This window comes from Lipophrys pholis (genome assembly GCF_963383615.2).
Source record: "Lipophrys pholis genome assembly, chromosome: 2".
Classification (NCBI taxonomy): domain Eukaryota; kingdom Metazoa; phylum Chordata; class Actinopteri; order Blenniiformes; family Blenniidae; genus Lipophrys; species Lipophrys pholis.
In genome coordinates, this window is record NC_137636.1 from 3,588,545 (window position 1) to 3,602,534 (window position 13,990).

At 43.0% G+C, this 13,990-nt stretch overlaps 1 protein-coding gene across 1 annotated transcript in view; it reads right to left on the minus strand.

The window, feature by feature from the left end:
• adamts7 (a disintegrin-like and metallopeptidase (reprolysin type) with thrombospondin type 1 motif, 7) overlaps positions 1–13,990 on the minus strand; it is a gene marked incomplete at its 3' end in the record, with an annotated part of 103,775 nt that overhangs the window by 11,604 nt on the left and 78,181 nt on the right. Inside the window, exons 17-23 of the mRNA XM_080458043.1 lie at positions 13,005–13,131; positions 11,786–11,999; positions 7,971–9,473; positions 7,531–7,683; positions 6,810–6,983; positions 5,546–5,692; positions 5,017–5,179 (exon numbers count right to left, since the gene is read on the minus strand). Of these exons, the coding sequence (XP_080314169.1) occupies positions 5,017–5,179; positions 5,546–5,692; positions 6,810–6,983; positions 7,531–7,683; positions 7,971–9,473; positions 11,786–11,999; positions 13,005–13,131 (2,481 nt within the window). The remainder of the gene's footprint in view (positions 1–5,016; positions 5,180–5,545; positions 5,693–6,809; positions 6,984–7,530; positions 7,684–7,970; positions 9,474–11,785; positions 12,000–13,004; positions 13,132–13,990) is intronic.

Below are 13,990 nucleotides of genomic sequence, written 5' to 3' on the forward strand. Positions count from 1 at the left end.
CCCCAAAACGAGTTGCTCTCAGAAGCACATCAGAAAAGGGGTTGAAAAGGGGCCTGTGGAGCTCTAATAATGAGGAATTCAGACCCAAGCATTGCAGTTTCGCGTTGTATAGACCACAACTGTATGATTTATATGTAAAAAGGAAGGATTTAAAAGCATGATATGTCTCCTTTAAGCAATAAATGCAAATGAAAAACTCAGAGGACAGATTAAGACGAGTAACATTCAGGAGTTAAACAGACACGGACACACTTACATACTTGACGATCAAGGTGAGCAACCGGGTGAGACACATGGAGGGCGGGGCAACAAGACACCTGGGACAAGGGGAGACACAGTGAACGTGGACAAACACATAAAAGCAGAAACGAAAAAGACAAAACACAAAATAGACAAAAGACGGAACGAGAAACAAACAAAACTGTACTAAAGGTTGAAACTCTGAAGGACTGAAAGGGAGGATTACGTTACCCACATTCTTAAGCAGAACTAGAGGAACTAAATAATCAACATGGTGCGATTTGTCTCACAGCAAATGAAAGATAACAGGTGAGCCATAGGTAATGGAAAACACCTGTTGATGGCTGCTAAATAGAAGCTATAATACTAAAATGTACTGTACTGTATTTTCTGGATTAAATGACATTTTCAAGTGACAACAGAAAACTTTTGGAACAATTTGGGTGTCCATTTAGATATCCTGGTTCATACCATCTGGGACCACGAGATGTCACTGTATGACAACAGAAAGCAGCTACAGAGCAAGAACAATGTCCCCAAAAAGAGAAATCGGAAGAGAAAATTATAAAACTTCCAGCAGAAAATTTGTATTTTATGTCATCTGTATCACTTTTTTCTTAACATTCATTACACGCTATTTATTACACGGCTTATTTATGAAAATTCTTGAGATTGTTTGCACATTAATGTGCACTGGCCCATCCACATAAATGAATAAATTAAATGAATATGTCACAATGAGCAAATACTATGGATGGATTTTCACTAAAGAGAATCAACATAAATGCAAGTTTTTTTTGTTTGTTTTTTTAAAGGCACTTCTGGCTGGTTTGAAAGAAGGCAACAATCGAGAGTACATCCACTTCTCCAGGGAGCACGACACTACTGGTGAAGACTGCAAGCAAAAAGCTTCAAGTGTGAACGTTTGAAGGGTTCTTCACATCAACATCATCCATTCATCCACACACTTCTAAAGCGGCTTCATCCAGATGCAGCACTCAAATTGCACATTCAAATATAAATGCTTTTACTGCAAAAACCGGGTTTCCAAAGCTTTCAGTGACCTTTTGCATGAACTGACTGAGGGACAATAAACGAATCTGTTGACAGATTTTCTGAAATCGTTCTGCTTTATTTGGCAAAGGTGCAATAAAAAAAAAAAAAAAAGAAAATAAAAATCGCAGGTCATGACACGCACTGCAAGCTGGAGGCTGCTGCAGAAACAACATGGAAAATGGAAGCTTCGGCTGACAAGCTGTTAGTGGGTGAATTTAATGTAATGCTTCAAATCAACGACCACAGCCACTGTGCATTTCAGTTTCTACCAGCAAAAATGATAAAAACACACATTTGTTATCCAGGACCTGGATGTACAGTATCACAGAGAATCTTTCTCTCTTTTTTTCTTTCCCTTTATAAACATGGAGCTTTTCTAACATTGGCATTGTCATTGGCAGGTAATCAGGTAATAAATGAACTTTGTGCTTTGTGCCTTGTTTTTTTTGTTTTTTTCATCACAAATCCTACCCAAGTTTATGCTTAAATAATAGTTAATGAGCCTGTCAATGATTTTTTAGGGTGGCGTTCTTCTACGATTATTTAAGTTACACGAAAAAAGTTTCAAGTGAAAACATATTGTTTTAGTGTTTCCGTTTCAGAAAAGATTCGCGTTTGGACAGCAATGTTTTGAAAACTACGTTTATTTGGCAGAAACTGATGTGGTTAGTATGCCAGGCCAAGACTTGCTTTTGTAATAAAACCTCAGAGAACAATTTACGGTGACTATCAAAATAAGAGTACCAAGTCCCAGGAGAATGTGGACTGGGAGTCATGACACTCTGGAGGTATACGTTGTCGTTATTGTCCGTCTACTGAGCATGTGCAGAACTATTTCCTGCAGCCGTGGTGCGCAGTAGCAGCGTTTTCCTGAGCACTTTTATAAAGTCCCACTGTAGGAGCCATTTTCAAAAGGTTTTCAGTGATTCTGAGCACCGTGTCGGCGGAGAGTAACGTTAACCGACAGCGCCCAACATGCCAACTACATCGCTTTCAGTGTTTCTACCATGAACGGACAAGCGTTGCTGCGTAAACTCAAAAACTTCACTGAAATGAAAAACCCACAAACGATGCGTGGTAGTACGTGTGGGAGGCTCAAATACTTTGATTTGACGTGTTTCTTCCAGATCGTAGGCAAAGCAGCTTCAATTACTTTGAGAGAGCGATAATGAGTACCAATATTTGGATGCATAAACAAGGGGAAATCACGCGGTAACACATTAGCATGCAGATGCCGTGGATCTTCAAAGAGTCTAAAAATAAATCCAAAAATGAGTCGGAGGTTTACCAAAGTGAGGCCCTGAGAGGAGCTGGATGACTATTATTCCACTTCAGGTCTATTTATTAGTGGAGCGAGCTGAATGCTTGCCCGAGCGTGGGAAGCAGCAGCCATGACACTGAAAGGAGCCGGACGAGGAAGATATGGAAGCACTGAAGTAGCCAAAGAGGCATCTCCATGTGTGATTTTCAAGGTCATGAAAAAAAGAAAAAGCATTCATTTTGGAAAAACTCCATTTATTTCCGGTATGGTAATTTCCCCCTCGTCTCTCACAGTTCCATCCCCGGTGGGTTAAACGTTGGGACGCTCCGCCACTCAGCTGGAACCTTTCAGATGAGAAACGGCTTCGAGGAAAAATTTGTTGGGACACCACTGATGCAGACGGTCTCCCCGCAACACCCCCCCCCCATCAGATACTCTGTCAACAGGTCTTATCAATAAACCGCACGCTCAAACATCACCATATCCTTTTTATTCATTCCATAACGACATCTGGGTGGCGTAGAAACTGTATATAGGAAGGCACATACACCAAAGTATTTGTGTGTATATGCGTATATAGACGTGCATGTGGGTGTCTGTTTATGTGAACGCAGCTTGTTTGGGCCAATTTATTCTTTGTTTTTTTGAGTTGCAGCTCGACAATTATATAACAGTAAATATAGATACCTTCTCCTTTACACTGAGGACTGTTACATCATGTGTGTGCAGGTAAATATATTCTACACCGAAAGATTTGCATGCGTGTGTGTGACTGTATGTTACTGTATTAGCTCCGAGCAATATTCAATAGTAGTGTGTTGTGTATTTTTATTACAAAAATGCTGCAATATTAACAAAATGCAAGAACATAACAAAGTTACACCAGTTACAAGGAATAATGTGTTTTCATACTGTAGCATTTAAACAGTTTCTTATGAGTCTCAACTTAAAGTCATGACACTCTGGAGGAATCGTTGTTCTTATTGTCCAGTGGCGGCTGGTGATACAATTCCTAGGTTGGCTCTTCATTATTATTCGATTTCAGCCAATGTTAACTTAATTTAAATACTGTGTGTTTATAAACCACATTATAGAGTGAATAGAGAGCACTTATTAAGACTCTTTAATTAACTAGTAAAGAAACACAAGCAGAACCTTCATTAATCCCTTTAAGAAAATGTATGTGTTTTGGAGTATATTTACTGGAAATAGTCAGAGTTTAGGGAAAACAAAAGGTATATCAGATATATTTTCAAACAACACATCAATCCATCTTTCGATGTATTTTAGAATGTTTTGAAGGAAACCTAAAAAAAAAAGGAGTGAAAAATAAACTGCTTTTTATAAGCTCTTAGATTTTGAGTGATTAATAAGTATGAGCGTGTCTAAACATTTATAAACTTAAACAAACCGGGACACATTTGCAAAATTCGGAACACATTTCTGTTTGTGTGCATTTAAAAATAACTACGATGGAGAAAGTTGACCTGCAGCTTTTCAGACAATTTTCTTCTTTCAAACCGGTAAATTAGAAGAGAAGTGACGGAGTTAATAATCAGAGACTCACCGCTTGTTGTCTTCATCTCAACATCTCATGGAAACACGCGTGAACAACCCAGAACGGACTTTAAGCCAATCACTGAGCAGGTCTGACGATTGGCCATTTAAAAAGACCAAAGTCTCAGATATGTATTGACGCTGATTGGTTTAATTCTGTCGGCCGCTCCGGTGTTAAACTGTCGAAATTAGTTCATGCCAACAAACTACCAATGAGCCCTGAACTGTATGCGCTTCATTTTCTACAGATAATTTTCAATAAACGAGAGGATTTTTTCATTTCTCTCTCTAGTAGTGTGTGTGTGTGTGTGTGTGTGTGTGTGTGTGTGTGTGTGTGTGTGTGAGAGCAGCTATGGGTGCTGAGGAAAACCACCTTGAGGAGGCGGGGCTCAGTGGCGATCTGACCAATTACTGTATTCCAGTTTCTTCATATCTTTTAATTAAAAAAACAAAACAAACATCCTCTTGCTTCCACCGGGGGGGGGGGGGGGGGGGGGCACGGCGCCATCTATTGACCAGCCAACACTGTTATTGTCCATCTACTCTGCATGTGCAGAAGCGGCCGTGGTGAGCATGGCCAGTAGCAGCGTTTCCGTCGTATACATGGAGACGGCGTCGCAGCGTTTTTCAGAAAGTTGCACTTCCAGTGACTCCAAGCACGCCCATAACGCAACAAAGGTTTTGCATTTTCACTTGAAAACATTGTCGTGTAAATGGGGCCTTTGTTTGTCGTTACTTGTCTCTATCAGTGTGTCCTGTCTTCATAATGTGGACACGGCAGTATTATTGAGGTATCAGCACTGTACGATCAGTCTGATGAATGATTCACGTAATTCCTCTGGAGTTACATCAAAAGAGTCAAACACAGACGCGACATAACGTGTTGGCTTCCCTGGACTCACCAGAGAGGGCGCTCTCGCACTCCTGCAGGTTACATTTCCGCGTGCTCTCCGGCTGCAGCTCGTTGTCACACTGAGCTTGATCCACCTCTTTGTCCGTCTCAGCCTTGGTGTCCATGCACTGGATGAGGCGGTGCTGCAGTCCTCCACCGCAGGGAGCTGAACACTGAGCAGAGAAGTTAGGAAACCTTTACAACAATAGTTGTATAGATCGGCAGTAGAAGACCCTCTTCCTTTAAGTTGTCAAAACAAAGTGGTGAGCATCATAACAAGCTGGTATACTACTACGACTAATACTAGTACTTTCACAACTATTATCATTATCACTATCTCGAGACTAATCAAACTGTGCAGTGTTGTTTTGTAATTGCTGACTCGACACACTCTGAGTATTTCAATCACTGGACGAACCAGAAAACTCTCTTTTCACAGGCCCCTCCTGTCACATCCAACACAGAATATCAATCTCCATGAGATCGGGTTGAGGTGAATCTGTCCACGTCGTGTGCCGGTTGTGCGCGGTGAGGCGTACCTGACCCCAGGATCCAGTGAGCCACTGAGCACACGGCTGGCCGTTACAGGTCTGGATGTTGCTGGGCTGAAGGTCCCCGTCACATCGGTCTTCCTCCGGACAGGTGACGATACGCTGCTGCTCGCCTCCTCCACACACCTCCGAGCACTGAGAGACACAACAACACACTCAGAGTTAGAAACATTGGCCCGGCTGAAATCACATACAGTATATTGAAGAAATATGTTTCTCGTTTCTGAGGTTTTATGCCTTCTCTCATCGTTTTACTGTTTTGAATAGAAATTTCAGAATCTTGTCTTTCAGTTACTCTGACGGAGACATGAAGTCGCTCCAGGACGAGTAAGTAAACTTAGACCAAGACTACTGCTAGCTAACATTTGTATTTTTTAGGATTGTGTCTGTCTTTGTTGTGTTTAAAAAGATGCTTCGAATCAGCGCAGTCTTTATCAGAGATGCTGCAGTTATTGTGCTGAGAGATATCTTTAGTTGGGTTCTGTTGTCTCCATCATTGTAAGAGCGCTTTGAGATGTCTGTTGATATGATTTGGCGCTTTACAAATAAAATTGAATTGAATTGAATATCTACTCGACTGGCTTGCCATGGCTTTTACTTATGGACTACATTATAAGTTACCCTCTGCCTTGTTTTATTTTCTCTTTGATGATTTTCTCCATATTCCCATCATGGTCATGGTCACCAAAACCAAAATGAAAGCGATACTGAGCATGAAAACACATCGTTTCTGTGTTTTTGTTTCGGAAATTCAGAAACTCAGAAACAGACCACACTGTCTCCAACACCTTGGTTAATCTATGAAGCAAAGAATGAAGATTTGTGATGATTTATATAAGGCCACAGACAACAGAGTCATTTCAAGGACCTTTGACAAAGGAAAAACCAACAATTCCACTTGAGCAAGTAGAGGAGATGGAGGATAAGAAAAACTCCCTTTTAAACGAAGTAAAGCTGCAGAACGAGACTCAGAGGGAGATTTTCTGCCATTCCATTAGTAGTTAAGGGATAGAATTAGAGAAAATGAAAGGACAGGGACACTCACTGCAGCTGCCAGCAAATTATATATAAAATCCAGTGAATGTATGAATAAAGGTTCTCAAGACAAAACGGTAAAAAGTGACTAAACCTAGATGGATTTACACTCATCAAGCGACCACATAACACATTCCATCACTCCATCACTTCTCAAGTAAGCACGACTGCGTGTTCTTCTCACAATGTCTGTAGTTATTCAGTTATTTTCGCTCACCTGACCCCAGGAGGAGGTGTACCACTCGAGACACGGCTGAAGGCTGCAGGGCATCTGCGTCGGTGGTCTGGAGGACATGGCTCGGCAGTGGAAAGGTCGTAAAGTTCTTTGATCCCTGAGGTCGAAACACTGCACCTCCCGTAACTTAACGCCGCCGTCACAGTCTTTGGAGCACTGAGGGGAGGACATGACGGTTACTCACAATCAGCCAATCACACGTCAATGACGACGGCTGACGTTCAAGGTGCTCAAACTCCATTGGGGGACAATGTCTTGCTCAAAAGACTCTTCGACCAACGGATAGAGTGAGGTCGTGAATCGATCGGCCAACCATTCGACCAATGAGCCATTGGTATCAAATCATGTAGATATAATTTTATTCAGGGGAAATTCCTCTAATCACTCCATTACTGTTTTCTTGATCTTTATCCAAAGGTCAACAAAATGTGGTAAAGGTGAACAGGAGACGGGTCAAACTGATGGCCCTTGGTCTAAATTCAACGGTCCAATCCACCTGATGGAATAACACTTGGAATAACAAAGTAACTGGGTTTCCCAGCTTGTCCAGTTCCATCGGACACATGAATCAGGACCGACACCCAAAACTGAATTGTAGATGGCAGCAGAGGCAAGGAACTGGTAATTAACAAGCCCTCGGGCCAAAACAGCGGAGGGCTGCTGACCACTAGTGCATATGTTATTATATGAAAATTAACCTCACCTTGCTCCATTCCCCGATCCTCCAGGTTGAACAGGGCCTCAGGTAGCAGCGCTGCGCCGGTGCAGGCCTCTCAGCAGGATCGCAGTCAGAATCGAACCGGGTGCTGCACGTTAAAGCCCTCCAGGTCGCTCCCAGGCCACAGCTGGTGGAGCACTGCCTCACAAACACAGTAGAACACTTACCGCCTGCTATTTCTGGGTTAAAAAGACAGAATTGTAAAGGAGGCCACACAGTGTGCGAGGCTAACCCTGGAATTTCATGTGGTACAAATAAATGCAAATTGGTCAAGAGCCATTTACAACTTATCAAGGATGAAGCCCCACGGCTAGTTCTCTCGAACACAGCATCAATAATTCATTATGCAAGCCCTTAATTAGCAGAAGGACAATTATCTAAAGGGAACTGCAACCCTTCAATTGACAGAAGGCTCGATAACTCACAGCACTCCAGTTTCCTGCGATCCAGTAGGCGGCCCTGGAAGTGGAAGTATCTGTGGATGTTGTTGGTAAAATGGGCTCAGCTGGAATCGGTGACTCGGTGTGCTGCAGTGATGTTGGGGAAAACTCTGTTCCTGAAGGACTGCTGCTCCTCGGCATCGGGGGAAGAATTATTTCATTGTAGTCAAAATCCGGGTGATATGAAGCAGGCTGGGATGTGGAGAACGGCCCAGTTGTATCTGCGCTGGCGGGAGTCGTAGGCTCTATTGGAACTGGCCGAACATCATCTGGAGAAAGCTTCACGGTTCCCTCAAGATCAGCAGGACGTCTGATTTCTGTTCCAACTGTTGATGCAGGGCCGTCGGAGGCCTCGTGGTTCCCTGAGATTAGCAAAAGGGGAAAAGGAAGAGGAGTGTGTTGCTCAGAGCCAAGCGGAGGAGTCGCTCTGAGGTCAGAGTTGCCTTCACTCGTGGCATAAGATGTTTTGAAATGATCCTCCAGAGTGACAGCTGGAGCTGCTGTACTGAGTGTCTGAGGTATTTCATCCAGCTGGACTTCACTTTCACCCTGAATGATAGTTTCTGATGTGGGAGAGTTCAAATATTCAGGACTCTCCACATCTTCCTGGCTCATGTAAGAATAATGATCTTCCATCTCCTGAGATCCCTCGGTCGTGGCCGCGGGTGTCGTCGTTGGAGATGCGGTGACGTCCTTGGAGTGAGTTTTCGCCTCTTTCTCCTCCTCGAAGCGATCGTCTTTCACATCCTGTGCAGGCGGACCTGAAGTGGAAACCAGACGAGGATCTGTGCTGATGCTTTCAGGCTCCTGCAGATGTTTGTCTTCCACCGGGTGTGAGGAGAGTGGTGAGCGAGTGGTGAAGACAGGTAGAAGGTGATCCTCAGCGAGGAAGTCGAACTGATCCTCGGATTCTTTCACGTCTTCTGCTTCTGTGTTCGGCTGTTTTTCGGTCTGCGCTGTGGGAGCAGTGGAGACTGAAACAGGAGAAGCTGTGGCAGCTCTCTTCGTTTGAATATCTTCGTGTTCTGTGGGACTTGGAGTCGGTTTGGACTCCTGAGGAGGACTGAACGTGTGAGCGTCCTCCGAATCGTCAGACAAGTCCTCATGAAAGTTGATAAAATTGTAGTCGTAATAAAAGTCATCCACTTCAACACTATTCTCCTGAGAGCTCTCGATGTTGTTGTGGTAGTGGAAGTCTCCCTCCACGATGTCGTTGAGGTCATTGAGGTTGTTGGGGTCGCCTCGGACCCTCGGCGGGCCCCTCGACTTGACCTCGGTGATGGGGTTGATTTCGTTCAGCACCTCCTTGCTGGACCAGCCGCTCCCCGACCAGTCGATTCCCCCGAAGTTATCCACGACCTGGGGACAGTCCTGAACGTAGCAGGTGGCCACGGCCAGCGGCCTCTTCAGGGGGTCGCAGTCCACGCCGGTGTTCCTGGAGCAGGTGACGTTACGCTGGCGGACCCCACTTCCACAGGTCAGAGAGCACTGCGGGATGGAAACAGAGAGGAACGGTGACTCCTTCAGGCATGAAGCTCGAAGAAACAAGATGGGGAGGATCTTTTTAACTCTTTACTGAAACACCGCTACACCACAGCAGAAGTACATAATTATTCTGCACACGTTCAAGAACAACGACGTTTACCTCCAGAATGTCATAACTCACAGTCCATGTTCTCCTGGGACCTTGTAGTTTTATTGTTTTTGGAATATTTTTCTTTTTTTACAACAAAACCAACATCTCACCAACATTACTCAGCACAATAACAAGGGGGACAAAAAAAGTAACAAAAAAGATTCTAATAAAAAAAAGAATTAAAGAAAATAAATTTAACAAATATAGCATTAATGACAAGCACAACATTTCACATGATGTACAAATAAGGCCTCCTGTCAAAACAGCAGACATATTTGTGTTCATATGTCTGAGAAAGAGTTTCCACATCTTGTTAAAAGTGGCTGTTCTGCAGTGGACCAAACATGTTAGAAAATCAAGTGGGATATGCGTCACTATGATCCTGTTCCAGCCAGAGATTGTGGGGGCATTATGAGAAATCCACTAAAGTATTATATTCTTTCTGGCACAAAAGGTCAGCGCATTAAACAGCTTTAAATACTGTGTATTTATGACACATTTGTTGCAGTTCATGATAAACAGATTCCCAGTATTTTTGGACTTTTGTGTTTTGGGACAGTAACAAAGACAATGCCTGTCCTCTGTAATCTGTATACGCAGCTCCCTCTCCCAACTCTCTCTCAACTTACACGTATCAACTTCAGTGCATTCCTTCTAACTTGGTGGTTTTATAGTTGACAGTCACCGTAATAACAATCCAACTTGGTCGTCTGTCTATACCAGGGGTGGGCAACTAGTTTTCCCAAAGGGCCACATGATAAATTAGCAAAACTATTGAGGGCCGAGACATAAGTTGACTTGAGTTTTGCTCAATAAGAATCAGCTCTTGATAAAAAGCAGTTTTTTTTTGTTTTGTTTTTACATGATTTTTTTGAGCTACTGTTGCTCTGTGTCACTTTGTGTTTCCCAGCCTTTGTCTGAAAATCATGAATACATTTTTCTACATTCCAAGTTTAGTAAAGGACTAAATGAGAACTATATTTTTCATTAATCATCTTTTTGCACTGAGAAATACTAATTTTGTGAGGGTGCTCTACACAACCAATAATATAATAATGTCTAATAATATGAAGACTGTGACCATTATAGATGTTTATAGCGTATTCGTCTCCGCGTGCATTTGTGGATTCATTACAAAACAACCAACTCATAGCCTGGCATGCCAACTACATCGTTTTCATTGTTTCTGCTGATTCCAGGGAAACAGACGTTTTCAAAATGTTGCTGTGTAAACACGAAATCTTGATGAAATGAAAACACAAAAACGATGCGATTTTACCTGAAACGTTCTCATGTAAATGGAGCCAAAGGCTTGTAACCTCCAGTCAAAGATTGCTCAGCTGCATTATTGGGTGAGTTCAGGTTCGTGTTAGAGGCGTCTGCACAGCTTTACTTTTGAATACCTTTATAAGATACGTTTGATCTGGTGAAGTGGGACTATTCATTGTGAGAGTGTAGATTTGATCAATTCCTATAATTCAGCATAAGGTGAAAAGGCAGACGAGGGGGGGCGGGATTTACCCCAAATACCACCTCCAGCAAATGGCACCCTGTGTATCATGAGCAGAGCTAATGTGACATTTTATTTTGATTTCTATCTCCCACCTGCAGGAGTAACCTTTAAATGACGGTGTATTCCCATTGCTATTGTTTGTAGCGTATGTTTCTCAAACGTGCAGGTGTGAGTGTGTGTGTGTGTGTGTGTGTGTGTGTGTGTGTGTGTGTGTGTGTGTGTGTGTGTGTGTGGTTTCATATTAAAAAACAACCAACTGCGCCAGAATTTCCGTCGTGGCTGTGAAAAAGGACATTATCATCAAAACTTTGTCGTGTAAATGCAAAACTTTCCAGAAGCAAAAATGCAAAAACAAAGTGTTTTCATTTGAAACATCGTCGGGTAAACGGGGCCTGAAAGTGTAAAATGGACCAAAATGAAAAAGAGTAAAACAAGAAAAAGAAGAAGTCATAATTGGCTAAAAATCTCGATTGACTCAAAATATTCACAATCACAGATGCTTCACTTGTCCATTAAATGATTGTGTTTCAATCAGAAATCTGACGTCTTCTTTGATCAAACTAATCACCCATACTTTTAGAGAAACAAGAAAAATGCGTGACCATACGGAATATGCTCAGTTGCCCCCTACAGGTGAAACAGCAAACTCACCTTGGACCAGCCTGCGGTGGTCCAGTCTGCAGGACAGGGGACGTGTGTGTTGCAGGAGGACTGAGACGCTGGTTTGGGGATGTGCTCACAGTCAGACGGATCGAGGGCTTTCTGCTCGTCCACGCTCACCGCCTGGACGCACAGGACGGCCCGCTCAGTCTGGCCCGAGCCCCCACAGCTCGCCGAGCATTTCTGCCACTCACCCACCCACCACCTGCACACAGAGGGGCGTCCAATCAGACGGGGGGTTACACCAGGGGCTGTTATGCTATCAGCCTGTACACTGCTGGTATTAATTTGATTTCTTTAAGCTGTGCAACTGTTGGAAAATTAGCAATGAGCATGTGTCTTTGCACCATTTCCAAGAATTCAATGGCTCTCACTGTCTGTGGGTAAAAGCTGTGGTTGAGGTGGTTTGTTTTGGATTATAATTCCCGGTGTTGATATCTTTTAGGAGAAGCAGTGTGGTCTCATTAATGTTCTCTCTGAATTGCGTCATCCTGATTTATATTCAACAGTTGAAAATATAGCTTTTCTGGTTTGGTTGTATTACATTAAAAAAGCACCTTAATAGGAAAACTACATCATTTTCAGTGTTTCTGACGTTGCCATGGAGAAAAAAAACATTGATTTCAAAACATTGCTGTTTAAATGCGAGACACTTATCTGCAACAAAAGTGCAAAAAATATGCACTTTCACTTGAAACGTTGTTGTGTAAACGTGGCCTAAATTGCTGGTGTGTGTGTGTGTGTGTGTGTGTGTGTGTGTGTGTGTGTGTGTCAGCCTGTGATGGACTGTCGACCTGTCCTGGATGTGTCCTGCCTTTCACCTATTATCAGCCGAGATAGGATTCGGCCCCCCGTGACCCTGAGCTGGATGAAGCAGGTATAGACCATGAATGGTGGGATGAACTTCTCTGATCTCTGCAAAGAAACCTTTAAGCTTTGTGCTGTGAGACGTTTCAGCCTTTTATTCTCTCCTTCAGTGGACAACAACAACAAAAAAACCCAAAAAAAACCCCTGTCTGAACATGTGAAGTGCTCAAAATAACAATAATTTATCTTGAAAAGAACAGAAAACTTTCTTCCCTTAAAACTCTTTACGGTGGGGAATTTCTCAGATTGCATTACCCTGAACTACAAAGTATTGGGACTGAAAAGCAAGCGGCGCTTCGGGCCTGTGGAGTTCTGCCGCTGTGTGAATGATGTGTGAACTCACACAGCCGGGCAGGAATCCTTGTTACAGCTGGTCCGGTTGGTGTCGGGTCGGGTCGAGGGGTCGCAGAAGTGCTCCTCCACTATCCCAGTTGTCTTTTCCACGCAGTGAACGATCTGCCTCTGAACACCTGAAAAACAGAGAGAGGAAGGTGAGGACAAGGTTTTATGACACCAACAAGGAGGTAATTAGGTGGTGAAGAGCCAGACTTCACCGCTACTTAATGTATAAAAACACAAAAAGCACAAGATTGTACAGTAAATGTAACGTCAGCAAATAAAGCCAGCAGAAGCTGTTATCAATAGTCTTTCTGAAAGCCGAGCATTGAAGTGACCATAACAGACTGTAGATGAATGAAACAATAACCCTCTCCTCCAGTTTCCTTCTCTTAATTACTGTTAGCATAGCATCATCTGGCTAAATCAGGCTAATGCTATCTGGCTAAGATAAACCAAAAAGCCACATATGCATATCCGATATCTACCAATCGGATCGGGACATCCCTAGTTAGTTCCATTAAGTTTTCTCTGCCTTCAATTGTCCGTGTATTTTTCTGTCGCCGTTTCAGAAAAGTATTTTAAAACATATGTTTGACATGTTTCGACAGTGTGCTTCAGTAATGTCAAAGTCACAGGACGTTTCTCACGAAGACGGAAGCAAAAAAATACCAGAAACACTGAAAATGATGTCGTTAGCATGTCAGGCCACGAGTTGTTTTAGTAACGAAACCCCACACACATACAAACGGAGAATGATGTGCTACAAACATCATTAATAGGAGTAACACAGACATTCTAGTGGACAGACAACCAAGTTGGGTTGTTGTTACGGTGACTGTCAAAATAAAACCACCAAGTCCCAGGAGAATCTGGACTGGGAGTCATGAGACTCTGGAGGAAAACATTGTTGTTATTGTCCATCTACTGAGCATGTGCACACCTCACAACACACCATATATGAAATCCAGTTTCAGAAGCAGTATCTTGTTT